At 38.3% G+C, this 24,395-nt stretch overlaps 1 protein-coding gene across 6 annotated transcripts in view; it reads left to right on the forward strand.

Annotated features, from left to right (window-relative positions):
* The window catches only part of PJA2 (praja ring finger ubiquitin ligase 2), a 145,997-nt gene that overhangs the window by 112,830 nt on the left and 8,772 nt on the right, over window positions 1-24,395 (forward strand). For all 6 annotated transcript variants that reach the window (XR_008555838.1, XR_008555837.1, XM_054715015.1 and 3 more), the window contains exons 6-9: window positions 10,864-11,049; window positions 16,785-16,896; window positions 22,089-22,203; window positions 22,593-22,714. Coding sequence is in view for 4 of the 6 variants with exons in the window: in XM_054715015.1 (XP_054570990.1) it covers window positions 10,864-11,049; window positions 16,785-16,896; window positions 22,089-22,203; window positions 22,593-22,714 (535 nt within the window). In the remaining 2 variants the exon portion in view is untranslated. The remainder of the gene's footprint in view (window positions 1-10,863; window positions 11,050-16,784; window positions 16,897-22,088; window positions 22,204-22,592; window positions 22,715-24,395) is intronic.

Genomic DNA, 24,395 nt, shown 5'->3' on the forward strand with positions numbered 1-24,395 from the left:
TATTGAGAGCCATTGTGCAAATTGTTGCTAGGTTTTGTTTTTGTTTTTTGTGTGTGTGTGTGTCTTGATGACAGTTTGATACTTTGCTAAAAGATTGTGCTTCCTTTTTATCTTTTTGAATCCTGGTGTTTAAGTAGATTATTTATTCCTTTAAATAACTTATTCATTCCTTTAAAGTTGTTTAAATAGCTTCTTATTTAAATAGCTTGTTTATTCCTTTAAATGTTATTAGTATTTGTTTGTGAAACCTAGGCTTGATAATGGAGTATCTTTGTGATAATTTTAATTTTCTAATATTAAAATTAGTATTTCTCAAAGGGTATAAATTTCCAGCTTGAGATTAATTCTGTAAGAAAACCTGGGAGTAAAATATATTAGAAAATCTGTAAAGAAAGAAATTTACAAATATAATTGGTTTTGACACATTGGTAGGTTAAGGTGGAGTCTTTTGCTCTTCCTGATTTTATGTTCTATCATCTTTAATCACTATTACTTAACTTACTAATATTATTGTTTCATATGTAATTTGTGGTAGTAATTAGCTATTCATTCAGCAGATATTTATTGAGCATTTAATATGTGCTAAGCATTGTGCTGGTTCCTGGGATTATATCAGTCAACAAGACAAATAAGATACCCTTGTGAAGTTCACATTATAGTGGGAGAGACAGGTAATAAAAGATACAAACATGATACAAACTGTGATGATTAGTCTGAAGGAAATAAAACACTAATTTGATAGAAAGTAACTGATAGGGGCCTACATTCAGGGAGACTTCTCTTAGGAATGACTTTTGAGCTGGGATCTGAAAGATAAGAATTAGCAGTTGAAGAGCTTTCTAGGCAGAAACAAAAGTCAGAGCAGAGGCATTGAAAAGGAAAGGGCTTTGTATGTTATGAAGGTAGTGTAGCTGAAGTGAAGGAGATGAAGTTCTCAGGAACCAGACTATGCAGGACATACAGCATCTGGAATTTATTCAGAGATCAGTGAAATTTTAACTGGAGAAGTCATTGATTTGACACACATTTTTAAAAGATCACTCTTAACTGTTTCATGGAGATTGAATTGGAAAGGGATTAAAGTTAAGAAGGGGGAAGCAGTAAATTTGGCTTTGGACTAGGGGATGATAAGTGAGGATTAAGTAAAGAAAAGAGGTTTGAGAATATATTTGAGTTATAAATAAAAGGATGAATTAGGTATAAGATGAAGGAGGAATCAGTCAATTATGGCTGGGTGTTTTGGTTTGAGTATTGGGTAGATGCTAATGTCACTGACTGAGATGGGGAAGTCTGGGGAGACAACTGGGAAGTAGGAACTCTGGAAGTTTTAAGTGCCATTTAGACAGTGTAAATGGCATGCAGGCAACTGGATATTTAACTTTCAAGTTTAAGGAAAATGTCTCAGATTGTAATTAAATATAAGTATTATATGGGTATAAACAAAAACACATTTGTAAGTCATCAGCTCCTTGCTTTGATATCCTATAATAATAAAACTCACTAATTTGTTTAAAAAATAAAAGTGGGAGGTGAGAAGTAGAGAACTAACAGTAAAACAAAGGACAACAATCATATTTAGACTGATAAGGAGAAGATCAGAGTTGAAATGTATTGTTTGGGAGAGGGTTGAAAGTTAATTTTTGACATAGTTTAAATTTGTATGGTAAAATTTCAAGGATAACCACTATAAGAGTAAATATAAGGTATATGTACTGGAAACCTGTAGAGGAGGAAAGAAAGGAATCAAGATGTGCAAAAGAACACTTAAAGTCAATTTGAATAAAAGGAAAGAAAGGGAGAAAAAAGCATAAAAACAGAAGAAAATAGAGATGAAAAACGTAGAATAGAAACAAGTCCTGCAATAAATATAAATTGCCTAATCCCTGCTTATAAAAGCTTCAGATCAGTTGGTTTTCTTTAAGTTAAATGCAGTTTACAAAAGCATAAGTAAAAAGAAAGAAAGAAAATAAAAGGGTAGAAAATGATATTTCAGGCAAATACTAACTTAGAAAATGGTAGTTATATTAACATTAGCAAAGAAGGCATAAAGACACAAAAGCATTATTGGGGAGAGTGAGAGTCATTATGTAGTAAGTCCAATTTACCAGTAAAATGTAGCAATTTTAATTTGAATGCTCCTAATGAAATAGACTTATAATAAGTCAAAATTTGACCAAACTAGAGAATATTGATAAATTTATTATCGGGAAATGTTTAAATACCTTTCTCATTTACTGACAATTCATGGATCTAAAAAATTCATATATCTTTAGCATATTTTTACAACTCATTAAAGCATGGTTTAATGAGCACTGCATCCTTTGGAATACACAAACATATAAAAACCAAACTTGTACTAGGTTACAAAGCACAGGTTAACACATTTCAAAGAGTCATTTTCCTGCCCTCTATATTTTCTGACCACAATGCTGTTAACTTAGAAATAAATTCAATTATCCATTCTTTTAAATAATCAGGAGGACAAAGAAGAAATAATAGAAATTTTAAATGTTCACAAGACAGTGATAATGAAAATACCACCAATCAAATTTTGTTGGATGCAATGAAATTGGTACTTAAAGGGAAATTTAAAAAATATTATATTAGAAAAGAATAAAAGCTGAAAGTTGAGCTGTGCATTTTTCACATAATAGAAAAGGAATGTTAGAATAAACAAAAGTAGATTAAAATTAGGAAAGACAAAAGCAGAGATTAAAGAAATCAGAAGTTGAAACTTTTGAAAGATTAAGAAAGATGGACAATACATTTGGGACAAGGCATAAATAAGACTGAAATAAGTGGATACCGCTACAAACATAATAAAGATTGAGTATTAAAAAGAGTACTGGCCGAAACCGGTTTGGCTCAGTGGATAGAGCGTCAGCCTGCGGACTGAAAGGTCCCGGGTTCGATTCCGGTCAAGGGCATGTACCTTGGTTGCGGGCACATCCCCAGTAGGGGTTGTGCAGGAGGCAGCTGATCGATGTTTCTCTCTCATCGATGTTTCTAACTGTCTATCCCTCTCTCTTCCTCTCTGTAAAAAATCAATAAAATATATTAAAAAAAAAAAAAAAAAGAGTACTGGTAAACTTTGTACCAGTAAATTTGAAAACTTAGGAGAAATTGACAAATTTCTAGAAAAATATAATTCATCAAAACACAGGAAGAAATACAAAGCCTGATAATACAATAATTATTACAATTTTCAACCAATGGTTTAATATCTTCCCATGGAGAAAAACAACTGACCTAGATGGTTTTAGAGCTGAATTCTCTTAAACTAAACTTTTAAGGATCATGTCATTCTACTCTTCAAGCTAGAAAAAAATTATTTATCCAAATCATTTTAATCAGGTCAGTAGACCCTAATACCAAGAGTATGTGAATAAAATTTTTTTTTCATTAAAATACATGTTAAAATCTTAAACAGAATTATTGGAAATTGGAATTTGGAAATGTATTATTTTAAAAGGTAAAACTCAATTATGAATCTGAATTTATTTCAGAAATGCAAAGGTAGTTTCACATAAGTATAAATGTCATTCACCACATTAGCAAAATACAGAAGAAAATTCATATGATAGATTCTTTAGATGGAGGAAATAAATCACTTAATCATGTTTAATTCCTCCTCATCATAAAAACTCAGAAACTAGGACTAGAAGAGAATTTCCTTGATTTGATAAAAAGTCTCTAGTAAAAAAAAAGAAATCATTTTCAGTAAGGCAGAGTTTAAAAATCCCTGCTTAAAATAGGAGCAAGACAAGGGTGCTTACTAGCACTATTTCCATAGCCATTGTTGCTGGAGGTTTTAGCATGGCATGATGGGAAAATAATGGGTAGAAAGCTATCTATAAAAAGAAGAGGAAGTGAAAAGGCAAGAAAAAAATTAGGAGAATATATTTCTAGAACATAAAATCTTCATGTGCAGAATGTATGAAGAACTCCTAGAAATCAGTAAAGAAACAAACACTGACAATCTTAATTGCAAAATGAACAAATTCTTGAGCAGATAACTCACTGAAGAGGAAATATTAATGGTGAATAAAATATGCTTTTGATACTAATGTATCAAAATATGCTCAGATCTTTAGTACCCAGAGGATTGTGGTTAAGATCACAAGGAGGTATCATTTTTTACTAATCCATTAGATTAGCAAAAATCAGAAAATTTGATGTCAGGGGTTTGGAAGATATGAATAATTTTTACACCCTGCTTGTTAAGGTACAAAGTAGGTCAAATTCAACAAAATTATGTAATAACTGTAACATTTGCATGGTAGACTACCCATCTATTCCACTTTCGGATACAAACCTTGGAGAAACTTCCACATATGGCTCAGATTTGTATATAAGAATGTTCTTTGCAGTACTTTTCATGAAAGCCATAAAACTGGATATAACCCAAATATTAATTAATAGGAGAAAATTAGTGGTATATTCATATATGTAGTATTATGAAGCAATGGGAATGAATGAGCCACAGTTACATGCATAAACATGGATGAATGCAGAGAGATACAGTGCTGAGTGAAAACAGTAATTTCTGGAATCTATTTCATAAAGCTTAACAAGCAGAAGTAAATATCTTCTTGAAGTATACAAAAGTAGTGAAAACTTTTTTCAAAAGGCAATGAAAGGACAATAGCAGCATCAAAATATTCTTTTCTTGGGGGGTTGAGGCGAACATATAGAGTAAAAGGTGGTAATAGTCTGTGGTAATATTCTAGTTCCCTGGTCTGGGTGTTGGATTAATTGACATATTCAATATAAGATGCTTTGTGACATAAGTAGATTGTATACATTCTGCATTGGGTAAAAAAAAAAAAAAATGAGTTAAAAAATAACAGGAATTGAAGGTGAGAAAGTGGAGACAGTCACTGTATCCAGTTCTTTAAAAAAGAAAAAGAAAGAACCACAGGTGGATGTTGAGCCTAGGAAAGCAAAACATTGTCTCCACTCCCCAGAAAACAAGATGCATGATTGTTTGCTTATAAAATGTTCCAGAGGAGAGTAACAGATAATTATAGGAAAGATAAGGTGAAATCCTAGAAAAGATAATAAGGGTTAGGATCCAGATTTCAAGGAGAGGGCCTTTAGAAGCAGAGACTCTTCTATTGTAACTATACTAGATAGGTAGGTACAAGTGTAGGTGAGTCTGTAGATTTGCTGGTGGGAAGAAAGATGAGTCTCTCAGGTGATGTCAGTATTCTCATTGTTACTAGATGTTGAGAATTGGTTAGGACAGGAAGGTTGTGAAGTTTAACCCTTTGCTCTCGCTTGCTTTTTTCTCGATTCCTTTATTCTACTCGGGATTTAATTTTTTAAATACTCCAGATTTTACAAAGCGCGGTAGTAGAATAAAAAACTGGAGTTTCTTTTCATACAAACTTATTTATTTGGATTTTTTTATATTTCAAATTATTGATACATTCAAAGGGTATAAAAAGAGCTGCTACCGATGCTAACCGTGTCGAGTCATACTCGACATCCGAGTGCAAAAAGTTAAGGAAAGAAGAAGAGGTGGGAAATAGGCTTTTAGAGAGCAGGGTAACTAAGTTACTAGGTAAACACTGAATAATTAGTTGCTGGTCAATAAGTAATAAGTGTCCATTTGAGATTTGTGTTTTTTAATTTAAAGTTAAATTAACATTGCATGTGTGTTTTCCTTTAGGCTTTTACAGCTGTTCTGGTGGCTTTACAAACTTTATGTAAATATTCTTCAAATTTTTGTTACTCCAAGTAAATATGTTAGAATAAAGAAATAATTCTTCAAATTAAGTGGTGGGATTCCATCTTTGTGACTGGATGACGGAACAGGGTACCCTTGATTTTGTAAGCTATAATTCCCTTTGAGAATTGAAAAAAATTTGTTCTTAAATAATTCTTTCAAATAATTCTTGAAAGTATTCCATATGTCCCCTTTTTTCCCCCATTGGTCCCCTCCAGCCTGTCCCCACCCCTTCCAACCCTGCCCCAGGCTTTCAGCACCCTATTATCTGTGTCCATGGGTTATGCATCTACCTAATAAAAGAGTAACATGCTAATTGACCGTACCTTCACGACGCCCACCAGCCAATCAGGAATGAGTATGCAAATTAATCCAACAAAGATGGTGGGTTAATTTGCACATGCAGGCGCCAAACACGGGGCGGGACGCAGGCATTCCGCACCACCCCAGCTGCTCCGGGCCTCTGGGCAGTGTGGGAAGGCAGAAAGGCGGCTCTGGGCCGGAGTGGAAAGGCTGCTCTGGCCAGAGCGAAGGCAGTGCTGGCAGCCAGGAGAATGAAGGCCCATTCTTGCACGAATCTTCATTCGTGCATTGGGCCACTAGTATATGTATACAAGTCTTTGGTTAGTTAACTCCCATCCACCCACCCTTCCCCACCTTCCCTCTGAGATTCTGCACTCTGTTCCATGCTTCCATGTCTCTGGATCCACTCCATTTTTTGTTACTTAGATTCCACATATGATACTTGTGATACTTGTCTTTCTCTGACTGACTTATTTCACTTAGCATGATACTCTCCAGTTCCCTCCATGCTGTCTCAAGGGGTAAGAGATTGTTCTTTTTTATTGCTGCATGGTATTCCATGGTATAAATGTACCACAGCTTTTTTATCCATTCATCTACTAATGGGCACTTGGCCTTTTAGGATTTTTGACTCCTTTCTCAAATTTCAGTTACTTTCCTTGTAAGATAGGGATTTGAAATCTTAAAAATTTGCTATACAGTTATCATTCTTAAAAGTGAGCTTATAGCCCTAACTGGTTTGGCTCAGTTGATAGAGCGTCGGCCTGCGGACTGAAGGGTCTCAGGTTTGATTCCGGTCAAGGGCATGTACCTTGGCTGTGGGCACATCCCCAGTAGGGGGTGTGCAGGAGGCAGCTGATGGATGTTTCTCTCTCATCGATGTTTCTAACTCTCTATGCCTCTCCCTTCCTCTCTGTAAAAAAAAATCAATAAAATATATATTTTTTTAAAGTGAGCTTATACCTAAAGCTTTGCAGCTACTTATATGTGTCTTGAGTTATAAAATGAAAACCAGTTAGTTAAATATTAGTTAACTAGGAATGTTATGTGCTCTCCAGGATTTTCATAAAATAAATTTCTTTTAAGATAGCTTTATTTTATGAAAGCCTTGGCCCTTTAAAATGTTAGCATTAACCCAAACATTTGAAATTCTGTGCTGCAAATAATGACCACTCCAGTTGCTGATTTATTAGCTGAAGGAAGTTACTCACATTTGTAAATCAGAATAGATAGTGTTTTCAGGAGTTTAATTTGATTTTTCTGCCTTTTATTTTCTTCATTTCTCAGAAAATTCTATGATGCATGATTATATAATAGCAAATTTAAAACTCAGTAATGAAAATTTCTTTAAAATATTCAATATTAGTTTATTAGTATATTTTGATAATTTTAATATCTGTTCATAGAATGTTACCAATTTCAGTTTCTATTGAGGAGTAGGGATCTTTAATCCTTTTCTGGGAAGGAGCAACAGTCTGTCTGAAGATTTGGGGTAACAGTGTAGACTGTAATCAGGAGAATAGATGATGCTGGTGGTCTTCTAAGATTTTCACTGGGATTAGGTGGTGGGGATATATGATGAGGTATTTTTCAGCTTCCAGCCATGGTAGTAGCATTCATTTTCTCTAAGCTGTGCTTAAAAGTCCTCAAAAGGGAAGGACAAGTTGGCACTTGGCCTTCCTAGTTGAAATGCCTGTGACTCTGGTGGTGGTAGTGGTAGGTATAGGCTTCCAATCTTCCAAATGCGGGATTGCTTTTTTAAAGAATGAACCATTTGGAGACATGATTAGATAATGTCTTTTTTTAAGTCTGATATATTACTACATAATGTTATAATGGCATTTTGTTGATTTTTGAATTGCCAAAATGAGAAAGACCATTAAAGCTCTAAATTTTTGTGAATATGTTAGCTAGGGTGTGTGTATGTGTTAATGCATATGTAGAGAGAAAGAACATTTGAGATATTGTCCTAAATATTTTCAAGGTTTTTGAAGCATTTGAAACTTCCATTGTATGCTTATAGTCCCATGGAGATACTGGTTTCTGTTGTTAACTACACAAAATGAAAGATACTTTGACCCCATTGTTCAGAATCTTCTTTTTTTTTAAAGAGCAAAATTCCTTTCGTTATACTATCAAGATAACTTTGGTCCAGCACATTGCCACTCTTGAAGCCGGCGAAAATTTATGTTAAATGGTAGGAATTTATACAAACTTTGTATAACATGTTGAAAGCATATGCCATACCACTTATTTTCTGTTTCTATAACTGTGCTATGATGAATTATTAAAGACAGAATGAAATGTTTAAGCAAAATATGTAGCCAGGAATTGGTTATATAGTAGGAGTATTAAGGACATGTTATAAATTGTTTAGTAGGAGTATTAATGACATGTTATAAATTGTTTAGACTGTCTAAATTGTTTAGACTCATTATGATGATTTATTATTTTAGTTTTCTTCTTTGAATTAAAAAACCCATACATTAATATTTCTTACACTAAATCATTTTCACCAATATATTTAAGTTTTATATTATACAAGAGGCTCAGTGCACGAAATTCATGCATGGGTAGGGTCCCTAGCCCTGGCCGGCCATTAGGGCCGATTGGGGCCTTCTGGCTGCCGGCCCTCCCTTCATTCCGCGCCGCCCCCTGGTGTTCAGCACACATCATAGCGAACGATCGAACTTCCTGTCTCCCAGTTGAACTCCCATGGAGACACTTTGCATATTAGCTTTTTTTATATATAGATATCTGAAGCACAGAGTAACTGGGTCATTTTGATATCTGTATAATAGGAAAGAAACGTATTTTTTGTAGGAATACACTAGAAATAACAGAAATTTCAAGGTTTATTCCAGGCTTAATAGGTTGTTTTTCAAGGATTTATTACATTTGCAATACATAGATAGAATATCTATTATATACCAAGCACTTGTTCCAGGGGGTGAAGATACAGTGATGAGAAACAACACTGTATATACCCTTGAAAAACTCCCAGTCTAGGAGGAGACAAGTGAGTCACCAGAAAAGTTACAATACTTTTGGTGAGTGCTTCCATAAATGTGTGAATAAAGATCTGTTGCTTAGGAATTTTTAGTTTGATTTTATATTTTAAACCTATGTGGGGTTAAATTTTTTATTATACATAATTGTGCACAGAAGAAAAATATTCACTATCTTTATATATTTGAGGAAAGTATATTGTCATGCTAATTTCACTGATTTTACTAGACTGGCTGTACTAGATACTAAATCTTACAAACCTGTTATTCTGAAGTATAGTTTAGGAACTGAAATTAAAGAAACACGAGTTTAGGTATATAAAGAGATACTGTTTTCTATATATTTAAAATGTGTTGATTTTTATAAGCAGACATTGTCTGCATTCCTTTCATAGAGGTTTTTACCCCCAAAGTTAAATTTGCATATTAAAATGAATAGAATTCTAATTATAACTGATCTTAAAGTTGAAATATATAAATTGTTGTATAACGTTATTTCTTACCTTAAAACTTAACCAAACTAAAAATTCAACCCTGCCAATTCTATGATCCTTTTGATATACTAAAAGGTATTTTCTGTTAAGTAAAATGAATAAGAAAATCCTACCAGTTTAATGATGTTATTTATAAATTCATAAAGTACCTTTTAGTTCATTGCAGCTGTGACATGCCTTTTGTTTCTGATGTATTATAATTAATTTTTCTCAATTTGATCTTTGTGTCCATATTTTTGGTGTCCTGACTTTCCCATGAGTGTTTAATGTGCATGTCATGAAATTTAACATTAACAATCTGTGGCTTCAAGGTTTTGCATCATGCTTAGAATGACAGATTTTTTTTTTTATAAAAATTTTCCTCATAATTCTTTTAGTACTTTTATTGTTTTAGAGGTGGTGGGAGTGCACATGCCTTTTTAAAAGGTATATCTGGAATTTATTTAAGGGTAAATAATAAGAGATTTAACCTCCCTTTCTCCAGTTGTTTACTCAGTTGTCCCAATATCATGTATTGAATAGCCCTTTTCCACGCTGTTCTGAACTGCTTCTCTTCCTTATTTTCTTTGTACTATTTATTTGTCTGTCAGAGCTTATTTTTTAGTAGGAGAAAGATTGACAAATAAGAAAACGATAAGTAAGAGTAAATTCTATAATTAAAAAAGGCTGAGTGACCTGGTAGTCAGTGACTGGAGAGTTTCTTCTTTGAGAAGGTGATAGTACTCTGACTTGAATATCAAGGAGGGAGTAGCAGTGCAAAAAAAATCTCGTGAAATAACTTTCCACATAGAGGAATTGACCCCAAGGTGGAAATGATCTCCATCTCTTCCCAGAGTAGAGTGATTATAGGAATGTAGTAAATGGAGGGAAGAGTAGTGAGAAGTAACAGTTGGAGAAGAGGGCCAAGGAGAAAGCATGTTTTATGTAGGGATTTGTAGGTCAGATGGAGGAATTTGGATTTTATTTTAACTGAAGGGAAACTATTCAAGAGCAATGTTTAAGAACTTAAATTGTCTAAGATGAATTTTTTTATTTTTTTCTCCTACAAAAAGAGGAAATATAGGAGATTAGATAATTTGTATATCAAATAAATAGGTTCTTATGTAATTAGGAGCTTGCTTCGATATACGTGTGACCCTATAACAAATTTACTTCATTTTTAAATAATTTTACATTTAAAGAAAACAGATTTTTAAAAATCTTAAGTACCAAGAGTTTAGAACTCAAAGGATAAAGAATCTGCTTGCACTGAATAGAACTCTTTAAAGGACAATTGTATGATGTGTGTTAAAATAATACATTTTTTCTCTTAAAATGTTTCTATTAGGGAACAGACATCCTTGGAAGAGGGAGAAATTCCTTGGTTACAGTACAATGAAGTCAATGAAAGCAGCAGTGATGAGGGAAATGAGCAGGCTAATGAATTTGCACAGCCAGAGGCTTTCATGTTGGATGGTAACAATAACCTTGAGGATGACTCCAGTGTGAGTGAAGATTTAGATGTGGACTGGAGGTAGGTAGCACCATGCTTAATTATTCATTGAGTAGAATTTGTTCATGATTCTAAATGATGAAAACTGAATCTCTGATAGCTAAAAAGTATTCTTACTAGTATTTCCCCATCTCTCCTTCAAAGCTCATTTCAGAGGTCACTTCGTACAGGGACTCCTTCCTACTTATTCCATTCAGTGACCTCTTCCTCCTTTGACATTTAGCTATCTTGAAGTTCACCTTATTATATCCCAGTGAATTATACACTCATGGTTTGAGATTTCCAACTTTTAAACTTACCCTTATATGCTAAAAGTAGCACTTAGTATAATCCTGTGTGTGTGTGTGTGTGTGTGTGTGTGTGTGTGTGTGTGTGTGTTTTAAACACGGTCCTAAATATTATTTTAAGAATTTTAAAACCTGTGATTGAATCAGAACCATAGAATATAATTTTCCTTCTTTATATATTTTGAATAGAAACTATAATTGTACTTTCCCAGAACTGTTGGAAAGTATTAGATTTAGGCTGACAAAGAACAGCTTCAAGTAAAAGTAACATGAATTAAATGCATTACATCTCATGATGGTTAGAATAGATGTATCTTTCAAGTGTACAGTAGTCCTTTGTAAGCAGCTAATTATTGAGATGAGGAAAGGATGTTCCAACTTGATCATTTTTGTTATTTTTTCTAGAAAAAATATGGCTTAGTACTACCCATGTTTGCATGTCTGCACAGAAATAGTTTTAAGAATGTCTTGTATTTTCCATTAAAAATATCATTACAGAAAATTTAGAAAAATAAAGATAAGAAAAACTCTTTTATATCCCCTGATATCTCCACAAATTTTATTTTTTTAAGGCATCCTATATATCTTCAATTTCTCTGTGTGTAGCTACTTTGTGCTTCCCCATACATGAAACTCAGTATTTCCTTGAAATTTTGCTTACCGTTTTCTGTTCTCACTTCCATGGGTAGTGGGGGAGTGGGAGAATTATATGTGCAGAGCAAATTTCTATTGACCATTTTGTGGAAGTAAAAGTGGAATTTTATCACAGCCACAAAAACAATCTGCATTTCTATCTTAAACATCCCCTTTCTCCAGAGCCCATTTTCTGACTTCACAAACATTATGGAAAATCAGTGACTTCACCTAGTCCTAACCTTGCTGATCTTCTATAAGCCCTCTTACTGAACTCATTTATTCTAGTGTCTTATTTCTCCATGTACAAGTCATTCATTCCTCAAAATAACTCAGTAGATGATAGAATTATCTGTTTAGATCAGCGTTCACCAACCGGTGGTCCACGGACCACTGGTGGTCTGTGAGGTCCAAAAGGTTGGCAACTGCTGATTTAGATCATCAATGTATGTCAGGAGGCAATTTTGGTTTCATTTTTATCTATTGCACATTTTGAAAATTTTGTAAAAATAATTTTTTTACCTATATTTTTATTGATTTCAGAAAGGAAGAGAGAGATAGAAACATCAATGATGAAAGACAATCATTGATTGGCTGCCTTTTGCATGCCCCTCACTGGGGATTGAGCCCATAACCTAGGCAGATCTCCTGCACAGGAATCAAACCATGACCTCCTGGTTCATAGGTTGACGCTCAACCACTGAGCCACGCTGGCTGGACTGTAAAAATAATTTTTTACAGCTCCTTTATGATGTGCCATTCTATAGATGCACTAAAATTTAATTGATCATTTCCACATTGAAATAATGCAGTGATATTTCTTCCTCTTCCCCCATGAAACTGGGTCTGACTTCAGGTTATTTCTTTAGGATAGATTCATAGGGGTAACATTACTGAAAATTGTTAAGATCTATATATTTTTTAAGATCTTCATATATATTTCTAAGTAACTTTCAAAAAGTATTGTTCCACATATTTGAAGAAATAATTGAGGTCTTTATTGAATATAATTGAGGAATTTATAGATGTTGCTAATTGTCCCAAAATTGGGCTTCATAGATTTTTTTTAACTATAGAAAACATTTAGCATTGATTTTTTAAGACAGAATTTTTTAATTTTATATAGATATAATAATACTTCATCATTTGTTTATATTGTACTAGAGATTTTTTCTATGAACTTTGTACAGTGAGTGTGGCAGTCTTTTGGAGAGGTGATGGCATCCTAATTTCTTATGCTTAGCATTTAACATTTTTTACTGGGTTCTTTCTGCCCATCACCCAACAAGATTTATGTTAAAACTAGAGGCCTGGTGCACGAATTCTTGCATGGGTGGGGTCCCTCAGCCCCGCGGCGATTGAGGCCTATCCAGGGACCAGCAGGCCGGGGGGAGGGACCAAAGGAGGTTGGCTGGCAGGTCAGGGGGCCGGCCAGTGGGAGGGACTGCGGGAGGTTGGCTGTCGGGGGCGGGGCTGTGGGAGGTTGGCTGTGGGAGTACACTGACACCGGGGAGCAACTCCTGCATTGAGTGTCAGCCCCCTGGTGGTTAGTGCACATGATAGTGACTGGTCGACCGGTCGTAACGGTCACTTAGGCTTTTATGTATATACTAGAGGCCCGGTGCACGAAATTCCTGCATGGAAGGGGGTTCCCTCAGCCCAGCCTGCACCCTCTCCAATAGGGACCCCCAGGGATCGGGCCTAAATCGGCAGTCGGACATCCCTCACAATCTGGGACTGCTGGCTCCTAACTTCTCACCTGCCTGCCTGCCTGATCGCTCCTAACTGCCTTCCCCTGCTGGACTGGTTGCCCCCAACTGCCCTTCCCTGCTGGCCTGATCTCGCACCCAATGGCCCTCCTCTGCTGGCCTGATCTTGCCCCCAACTGCCCTCCCCTGCAGGCCTGATCTCACCCCCAACTGCTCTCCTCTGCTGGCCAATTTGGTTCTGATTGGTCAGTTTCTGTGCCAATGAGCATCAAAAACTCCGCCTCCTAGGCAGCCATTGGCTTCCCACAGCACCCAGATTTGGTTCTGATTGGTTGGTTTCTATGCCAGTCAATGTCAGAAGCTCCGCCTCCTACGCAGGCATTGACTCCTCACAGCACCCACATTTGGTTCTGATTGGTTGGTGTCTATGCCAGTTAGTGTCAGAAGCTCCACCTCCTAGGCAGCCATTGGTTCTTCACAACACCTACATTTGGTTCTGATTAGTCAGTTCCTATGCCAATCAACGTCAAAAGCTCTGCCTCCTAGGCAGCCATTGGTTCTTCACAGCACCCACATTTGGTTCTGATTGATCAGTCCCTATGCCATTCAGCGTCTCTGGGCCTATCAACGGGGCCTGTTCAGAAAGGCGGGGCTGATCAGCAGCCCCAGTGGAGGCCTGGAGAGAAATGGAGGCATGGCTGCTGGCCAGACTCAGAGAGAAAGAGAGAGTCAAGTGCTGATCAAAAGCTGCCACAGAGGCAATGGATCAGTCCCTGCTTCTCTCTTCAGGCCTCTCTCTGGCCCTGATTCACAGCCCCCTCAGCAGTCAGTGCTGGAGCACCACGCCTGCAGTGAAAGCAGTCACCACTGGGTTGCCATGGCAACCCAGCGTTGACTGCAGGACTGACTTTTGGTTGGTCGAGCCTCAGTCGTTACGACCAGGGTTTTTATATATTAGGATATATATGGATATTTTTTAAGATTTGTCTGCTTGTTATATGCTTTCTGGCTTATCATTAGCCTATCTAATAAAGAGGTAATATGCAAACTGACTGTCACTCCAACACACAAGATGGCCGCCCCCATGTGGTCAAAGATGGCCACCCCCATGTGGACACAAGATGGCCACCACAAGATGGCTGGCAGGGGAGAGCAGTTAGGGGTGACTGGGCCAGCAGAGGGAGGGCAGTTGGGGGCAACCAGGCCTGCAGGGAAAGACAGTTGGGGGGGACCCAGGCCTGCACGGGAGGGCAGTTGGAGGGAACCAGGCTTCAGGGGGGGACAGTTGGGGGGGACCAGGCTTCAGGGGAGGGCAGTTGTGGGTGATCAGGCTAGCAGGGAGGGCACTTAGGGATGACCCAGGCTGCCAGAGGAGGGCAGTTGGGGGAGACCAGGTCTGCAGAGGAGGGCAGTTGTGGTCTATCAGGCCAGCAGGGAGGGCAGTTAGGGGTGACCAGGCCTGCAGGGGAGGGCAGTTGGGGGTGACTAGACTGGCAAGGAAGGGCAGTTAGGGGTGACCAGGCTGGCAGGGGAGGGCAATTAGTGGCAATTGGGCTGACAAGGGAGCAGTTAGGTGTCGATCGGGCTGGCAGGGGAGAGGTTAGGGGGTGATCAGGCCGGCAGGCAGAAGCGGTTAGGGGCAATCAGGCAGAGGCAGGCAAGCGGTTGGGAGCCAGCAGTCCTGGATTGTGAGAGGGATGTCCGACCGCCCGTTTAGGCCAGATCCCATTGGGATCTGGCCTAAACGGGCGGTCGGACATCCCTCAAGGGGTCCCAGATTGGAGAGGGTGCAGGCTGGGCTGAGGGACACTCCCCTCCCCCCGTGCACCAATTTCATGCACCAGGCCTCTAGTCTATAATAATAATCCTACATAATAAAATGGTAATATGCAAATTGGCCGTACCTCCGCTATGCCTGCGATTGGGCCGGGAGGCACGGGGGGGCAGGACTTGGGGTGGCCGGGGTAGCCGATTGGGCCGGTGGGAGGAGCGGGGTGCGGGGACTCGCGATTGGCCGCCACGCTGCTGAGCAGGGACCAAATGGGGCCGGCAGGACGCTGAGCTGCGGCCCAGCGGGCCGTGCGGCGGGAGTAAATGGGCCTTTGGGGCTGCGCGCACGCGTCCCCATCCCGGCCAGCCGTGCAGCAGGAATAAACGGACTCCCAGTGCCACGCGCACGCACCCCCGCCCCGGCCAGCCGTGCAGCGGGAGTGAACGGGCCTTTGGGGCCCGGAGCTCAACATCCGCGTGGCAGGGAAGGAACCAGAAAAATGGATCTTTCCAGTTCCTGATGCTGACAGCCCTATGGGTGCCGGGGTCCTCCACCTGCAGCCCCCAGTCACAGCCCATCAGCTCCAGTCGCAGACTGGAAGCCCCCTGCCAGCAGTCCAGACGGGACCAGTGTGGCGCTGTGGTGGTGGGTGTCAGCGGGCATGCTACAGACATCAAATCACTGCCACCGAGGCCATCCTCCCACACACACACTCGCAAGTAGTATGGTCCAAGGGGGTGACTCCTAAGGCAAGGCTCCCATGGCAGCTGATGCTCACTATGCCAGATGAGGAAGCCAGACCTGAAAGCCCAAGCCCTCGAGTACCCGAACTGCAGGGCGTCGTGGGCCAGGGCCCTGAGGAGGCCTCAGGACAAGCATCTTCCCAGAGGCTGTGCAGAAGGAGGGGAGGAACCTCTGGCTAGAGGCCCGGGTGAGGGATGCTGGCGTCTTTGCAGGCCAAGAAAGGGCTGAGGGACACCCTTCCCCTGCACCCCCGTGCACGAATTTCGTGCACCGGGCCTCTAGTCTATAATAATAAAAGGGTAATATGCTAATTAGACGGACGTCATTCCAGGCGTCCTTCTGGACGAAGCCGGGGCTGGAGGGAAGTCTGGATCCCGAGTGCCAGCCGGTGGCCAGAGGGAAGCCAGCCCGGGTCCCGGGTGCCAACGGGCAGCCGGAGGGAAGCTAGCCCAGGTCCCGGGTGCCAGAGGGAAGCCGGTGCCGGCAGCCAGGGGAAGGAAGGCCTACTCTTGCACTAATTTCGTGCATTGTGCCTCTAGTGTTAATATAATTATGTCTTCAATTCACCATAATTTCCCAAATCATGCTCGTATATATTTTTTTTTTTTTCAGTCTGTTTGATGGCTTTGCAGATGGACTAGGAGTTGCTGAAGCTATTTCTTATGTGGATCCTCAGTTCCTCACCTACATGGCACTAGAAGAACGCTTAGCCCAGGCTATGGAGGTATTTTAATGACTCTGGTATCCATGTATAAGTTGGTGGGGTGCACAATGAGAAAAAGTAAAAGATTTTTTTTAACTGCTCTTAAGAAAAGGTGAATAATTTCCTTATCAATTTAATAACAACTACTGATTACTGATTGCTACCAGTGTGTATATATAAATTATACTTGACATCCTGCCAGTTTTTACTACAGAATGGAAAATGTTTTGCTTACATTTAGAATATACGTTTTCCCTCTATTAAATTATATGGGTCTGTGAATTTGAAAATTTTATACACACATGCACAGGTATATTTGTGAAATGAAATTGAACATCTCTAAGAATATATTACAAATCACTTTCCTTTTTTTTGTTCACACAGATTCTAAATACTCTCTTTTGCTTAATGTGTACACATTTTAATAAATAGCACATTTGATTTCTAAGTTTGTCTTGCCTTCTGTCTTTTTATTTGATCATTTTGAAAAATTAAGCTAAAATAATGTGTAGTTTATGATTTTTTTCTTTTAGATTTAACACTAACATTCTTTAAGTGAAACTAAAACAAATAATAAGACAAACTGCTTTTATTATTTTTTTTTTTTTCTCATGCAGCCCTAAGTCTTTGGTAGTAGTTGTTTTTATTTCTGTTACTTTTCAATAGTAGACTGCTCTTTCTTTTCAGGTAATGGTTGTTATGAAAATAGTGTCAATAAACATTTGCCTTATAGCTGTGTCTCAAATTTGAATGAGAATAGGGCAAAATAGTTAAGGTTTTTAACTGTTTGAAACAATATTGAAGCTTATTACTTGCTCCCAAATTTTTTGGGAAAAAGTATCCCTGCTGTATATTGACATCTAAATATTTATAGCCTAAGTTCTAAGTAATATTGTTTATCCTATCATATCTCTTTGCAGTAAAAATATATTTAAGAATTTAAATGTAAAATAAATTGAGTTAAAATTGTTAGTTAAATTTATTTTTTAATTAAATTTATTGGTTAATAAACTTACAGATTTCAAGTGTACAAGACTATGATAGGTTATCTTCATATTGCATATATTAATTTCAATAAATAATTATTTAAACATAAAGTAAAATGTTACTGGTAAAATGCATCTCTTAATGAAATGGAGGCTTTTTCTCCCAAATTACCTTATGAGTGAATTTTATTTATTCCTACAATGAGATATAGTTCAGCATCAACTTTATTTCTTTTCTTTTTTTTTTATCTTTATGAATATAAGCTTGAGAGACCTTGTTCATGTAAGTTGATAGGGATGGAAGGAATTTATCATAGCTTTTTCACTTAAGTCTTGCTAAAATTACATCAACTTTGCAAGTTGTTTAGATCCTCTTTCAGTTTTTTTGAAAGCAGAGAATTGGAAGCCATCTACAGAGATTTGTTATTCAGTCCTTAGAATTCAGTTTGACGCAAGTATTTCAGATTGCTCCTTTGGATGGGTAAGAAGTATATTTTTATTTATAAAGTGAGGGATGGTTAGCAGAAAGAGGATGTAAGAACAGGGCAGCAAGTTGCTTTTAACTGCAGATGCATTATTAGGCAGATCAGTTTGAGGAAAAATTACATAAGAAAGGTCATTGAAAACTGAGTCTCTTTGAGAACCTGCTTGACCTTGGGCCCCTTGGAAAGTCTTTACATACTTAACAGAGCACCTCAAATACACTGAGGTGAAGGCCTTAGGAAGGTAATACATGAGGTAAGGTAAGAGCATGGCTTTTGAGATAGATTCATTTAGGCTATATGACCTTGGAGAGTTCACTTAACTTTTTTAAGCTTCTGGTCCTCGTCTACAGAATGGGAATTAAAAAATTTACTTCATGCGCTATTGTGAAATTGTGTTTAAGCACTTAGCAAAATACCTGGTACAGTGGGTAGGTTCTCAGTAAGTGGATATATTCAAATTAGTAGTCAACCAACTGGTACTCATCTTGCATATCTGGATTCAGTGGTCATTATTAAATCATTTGTTATAAATACCCATTCTTTAAAAACTAAATCCTGTTTTACTCTTTAGAAACTAAATTTTTTGCTGACAAAGGAATGCCTTACTTTAATCCTAGATATATTCCAGTTAGGCTGTTTAAGCTGTTTAGTCGTCTTTCTAACATTTGGACTAACTTTTGAAAATATTTTGTATTTCCTCAGATGTAGATAGATTTTTACATCTTTATAGATTTTCATAGCAGTGGCTATAAAATGGTTTCTCTTGATCTTATTGCTTTCAAGTGATCCCAGATCATCATAAATATTTGTCAGTATCAAGGCAATAAATTATTTCTACATATATGAAATTCCATGTATTTATTAGCACAGCAAATGTGTAGATAATCATTAGAAAGGAATAATCCATTAAGACAAACATGTTATCAAAGTACAGTTAACCTGGAATAACACCCCCAAAATGGAACTTACTAAAAATAGTATTTCTTCTTTTTGTTTGTGTGTAACACAGATGAATTCTTGCAGAGTCTATCTTGGGAAGTATATAAGGAATTGGAGGAGATTCATGCTTGTAGTTATGTGAAAAAGAAGGGACAAATAACAGGCTCTTTCCATTTTCTATCTCTTGATGGACAAGTTTAATATAAAGAATTATCTAGAATAATAAAAGCGTAATATGCTAATTAGATTGGACAGCCGAACAACCTTCTGGATGAAGCTGCAGGGGCCGAGGCAGAGGCAATTAGGGGCGATCAGGCAGGCAGGCAAGCAGTTAGGGGCGATCAGGCAGGCAGGCAAGCAGTTATGGGTGATCAGGCAGGCAGAGCAGTTAGGGGCGATCAGGCAGGCAGGCAGAGGTGGTTAGGGGTGATCAGGCAGGCAGGTGAGTGGTTAGGGGTGGGAAGGCAGGCAGGCAAGTGGTTAGGGGCGATCAGGCAGGCTGGCAGAGTGGTTAAGGGTGATCAGGCAGGCAGGCGAGTGGTTAGGGGTGATCAAACAGGTAGGCAAGTGAGCAGTTAGGAGCCAGCAGTCCTGGATTGTGAGAGGGTGCAGGCCGGGCTGAGGGATTTCCTGCTACCGCCTCCCCCCCCCCCCCCCTGTGCACAAATTTTGTGCACTGGGCCTCTAGTTAACTATAATGGGATTAAAGTAACAAGGGATTGCTTAGTAAGGAATAAAGATAATTCTAAAGAATATAGAAAAACCATGTATAAGGAGCAGCAACCACCTATAGAGCAAAGGTCACCTAAGGAAGGGTCACCACTCCCACTCCAGGGCTGGGATCCAGATCTTGATGAAAATGGCATAGCTATGGCTTAATGAGTGGCAGAGAAGTCACTGGTGCTGTGCTGGCAGAGCTTACTGGAAATCATCCCTGTAGGGTGCTAAGGAAAGCTATTCATAGGGAGATGTCTGATGGGAAGCACTCTGCTACAGAACTGTCCAAGGTGATGCTGAGGAATCTACCTGCCACTTAGTGCTTCTGGCTGCATGCATTTCCAGAGCTAGACATTGAGAAGCTGTGCATATTGCAGGAGTCTGGTGCTAGAGAAAGCCACACCTGCCACAGAAGCCTGCCAAGTGACACACTGGGATCAGGAGCAAAGTCCTTTTCCTCTTACAGTGTTTCCTTAGTGTCCTTTGTGAACAAGCTTAACAACATGACAGATGTCAGAAGAGAAAATATTTAAATGGCCCAAATCCATTTTCACAGAGCTGACAAAAATAGTGAATTTGGATCTGAGGAGCAATCATGGATAACTGAAAACAGTCATCTCTTTCACTATTTGGGTCCCATATATACCTTTCTGCACACATTTGAATTCCCAGCTTACCTATTTTTATGTTGTGTATTTTTTAACAAATTGTTGTTAAATACTAGTTATTTTAATACTGTTGTCCTTTAACCTTTATACTTGCCTAAAGTGGTTAATACACCATCATATTACAGTATCAGAGCATTCTGAATTTGACTATATATTTACCTTTACCTAGCACATTTGTTTATCTATTCATCTATCAATAGATAGTTGGGTTGTCTCCACCTTTTTGGACTTGTGTATGTAAGTCCTACCTGAAGTTCTAATCTAATTGTAGCCAGGAAAGTGAATCAGTCCACAAAAGGGTGATAGTGACTTTATTAGATGATCATATGATCTAATGTTCTTTCCTTCCTTGTTAGAATAGTAACTTTATACAAAATTTTGAACCCCTGAATAAAATTCATAACCCAGATAACTTAGTAATACTAAATACTAGTAAGCTAGTAATGTGGGTGTGCTGACTCTATTATTCCTGAATAATATTGCTATTCAGGAATACATTATTTGGTTCCATACCTTGAACATCTATTAACCACTAGAGGCCTGGTGCATGAAAATTCATGCCCTGGAGGGGGGGTCCCTCAGCCCGGCCTGCCCCCCTCATGGGCAGGAGGCAACCTGGTGATCAGGGGAAGGTGATGCCCCCATCACACCTCTACTGCTGCCACTGCTGGCAGCGCAAGCCTCGGCTGGCCCTGAGCCTTGCATGGCCCTGGGCGGCTGGGTGGCCACCATCCGAGGCTTGCCTGCGCCTCAGGCCGGCCCTGGGTAGCTGGGGGGCTGAGGGGACTGGGGGACTTGGGAGGCAGGTGTGCGGAGCAGCCGGATCCGCCTGTGGCGGGCCCGGCCGTGCCATGCGCCTGCTGCCCAACAGGGCTGAGGGGATTCGGTGCCACCATCTTGTGGCTGTGGGCACTGACATCTTTGAGGGTGTGGCCTTCAATTAGCATATTCCATCCTTATTGGCTGTATGCACTGCCATCTTTGTGAGGGCATGGTGGTCAATTAACATATTCCCTATTTGTTAGATAGGATGGCTACATTTTATGAGTGAACCTGTTCAAAATGTTTACATTCTTCATAGTATTGATCCCATACAAAAACTCATAAGTTGGATGAGGTAGCCACTCTTCTGAAAATATAAATAGGGTGGACAAGTAGATGGTTATTGAATCAAAATAGACTTTTGTTATATTTATGTAAAGTAGGGCTTTTATTTTTTGGTATGTTTTTTTATGTTTGTTTGATGGTGGTGATTATGGTTCCTTTTGAAAGGAGGCAAAAAAGGCAGGGGACTGAAGCAAAATAAACTAACAGAAGAGACTAATGGTGGATATAAGTTTAGAAGATACCTTAAAAATAGTTTTCTATTACTGCTTTAAAGTGTTGCCTAACAAAGAACTGTGACTTTTATTTTTCAGACTGCCCTAGCACATTTAGAGTCTCTTGCAGTAGATGTTGAGGTGGCCAATCCACCAGCCAGTAAGGAGAGCATTGATGGTCTTCCAGAGACACTTGTTCTTGAGGATCACACTGGTAAGAAGGGCAAAGTTTATCTCTAATGCTGAATGACTCGTTGCATGTTTAAGTATATTATTAATGCACCTAGAAGATAAAGTACTATTATAAACTCTTACTAGATTTTGTATGAAACCAGATTCTGAAAAACTTTTACCCAGTGGAAGAGTATTTTTAATTTTTTAAGTAATAGGTTGGGACAAATGTTCCCTAGTCAACTTTCTACAAAAGCAATGTTTATTAAATTTCAAATTGCCATGTATTAGAAACATGTTTGACAATTTATTGATCAAAGTCTGGTTCATTTGTCTTTCACAGGCATCATCTATGAGTTCATATGCTGATTTTCAGTTTTATTAAAATTGAACTTTATTGGATTAATATATCTAATTGCTTGTTGTTTTTAGCTATTGGTCAGGAGCAGTGCTGTCCAATCTGTTGTAGTGAGTATATTAAAGATGATATAGCAACAGAATTACCCTGCCACCATTTCTTTCACAAACCTTGTGTCTCAATTTGGCTGCAGAAGGTAAGTTTTAGATTTACTCCCTTTAAGTTAATATTTTAATAGTTTTCTCCTACAAGTTAATGATGATAGTAGTGTTTTTTAATCCTATTTATTTCGCTATGTACTTTTGAGTTCAGTTTAATTCATTTTAATTAAAGTTGGTTACCTTTTAATGACTACAGATTAATGATAATATCAAACTATTTTACTTTACTAACATTGTCTAAGAAACAGTATAGACAACCTGAACTACTTAACATATTTAATCATATCCCAGAAATTAGGTGTTTTCATAAATACCTCAAGCAAAGAAGCTTTTAGCACTACTCAGAGTACTGTAAGAATATACTGATATTCTGATAATATGTATCAGTGCTTTTATATGAGAAATGTTTAATAAACTACCAACTATTTCTATTCAAACTTTCATATATTACCCTAAAATATTTATCCCAAAATTTTAAGTATATTTGAATTATATACTTAAAGAAAAATAGAGTTTTACTTAAATCTCTGTTAACTCTATTTTTGCATGAAGAATATTTACATGCAGTTCAGTAGAAATTCCCAAATCACTTTCCCAGCTTACTTAGTTATGGAAATAACTCTCTCTTCCCTACAACGCTTCCTTCCTTTCCCCTTCCTTTCTTCCTCCCCTCCTCTTTCTCTCTCCCTTCTCTTTTGTTGCCGTTGCTCCCCTTAAAAGTCAAAACTCTACTTAACACTTTTAATATCCAATGCAGAAAAAGTCACCATTCTTTTATAAATTCTAAAGTTTCTGTCTTGGCTTTTAAGGCCTTCTGTGATCTAGCTCCCAGCCTGTCTCTTCAGATTTACTTCTGGACCTTTGTTCATGTTTGCTTAGCCTGGTGTGGTCTTCCCCTGTACCAGAAAGATTAGTGGTCCTGCTTAAATTCCATCTTTTCTGTCCTTAATATCCTCATTCTTTAAACATCTACAATAGTACCAAAGCCTTAATAAGGATCTAGTGTTCTGTGTGTCAGGAACTGATAGATGATTCATGTGTATTTTCCCATTTACTCCTCACAATAACTCTGGGACATACAGGATAGGGCAAAAGTAGGTCTATAATTGTGAGTACATGAAACAGAGTTTATCCTTGGATTATTACTTATTAATTATTATATTATTTTCCATACAAACAACTGTAACCCTACTTTTTCCCAACCTGCATTGGTATCTTTACTATCATTTTCCAATGATTGTTACTTGTACAAGGTTACACAGCTAGTATGTGCTTGGGTAGAAACCACACACATCTATCTGACTCTAAAATGTTGCTGTTAGGGCCCCAATCAGTGTGGCAGGTGCCCAAAAAATGTTGGCAGAATTAAATTCTTGAATTGTAAACATATATGTTGTATAGCCATGACTTATCTTTTACTTGGCTATAACTCAAGGCAATAATCTCTGTAGTTTCTTTCCCGTCAGGAAACAGCTTAGTGTGAAGCCTTTCCTCTAGGGAGAAGGTTCCCAAGATACAAATCGTGATCACCTTTAACAGGTTGATTTCTTCAACCTGCTTTCTATCAGGGAGGTTGCATTGGGAAAAAGACTAAACTTGCAAAAGAATAATCTTAGCACCAGATGACATATCTGTGGAATCTTTTGTTCCTAAAATGGTGTACTCCCAGTATAACTGCTTTCCCTGTCCCACCCTCCCTGTCAGGTCTGTGGTTGA

Source organism: Eptesicus fuscus, chromosome 4 (assembly GCF_027574615.1).
Source record: "Eptesicus fuscus isolate TK198812 chromosome 4, DD_ASM_mEF_20220401, whole genome shotgun sequence".
Lineage (NCBI taxonomy): Eukaryota > Metazoa > Chordata > Mammalia > Chiroptera > Vespertilionidae > Eptesicus > Eptesicus fuscus.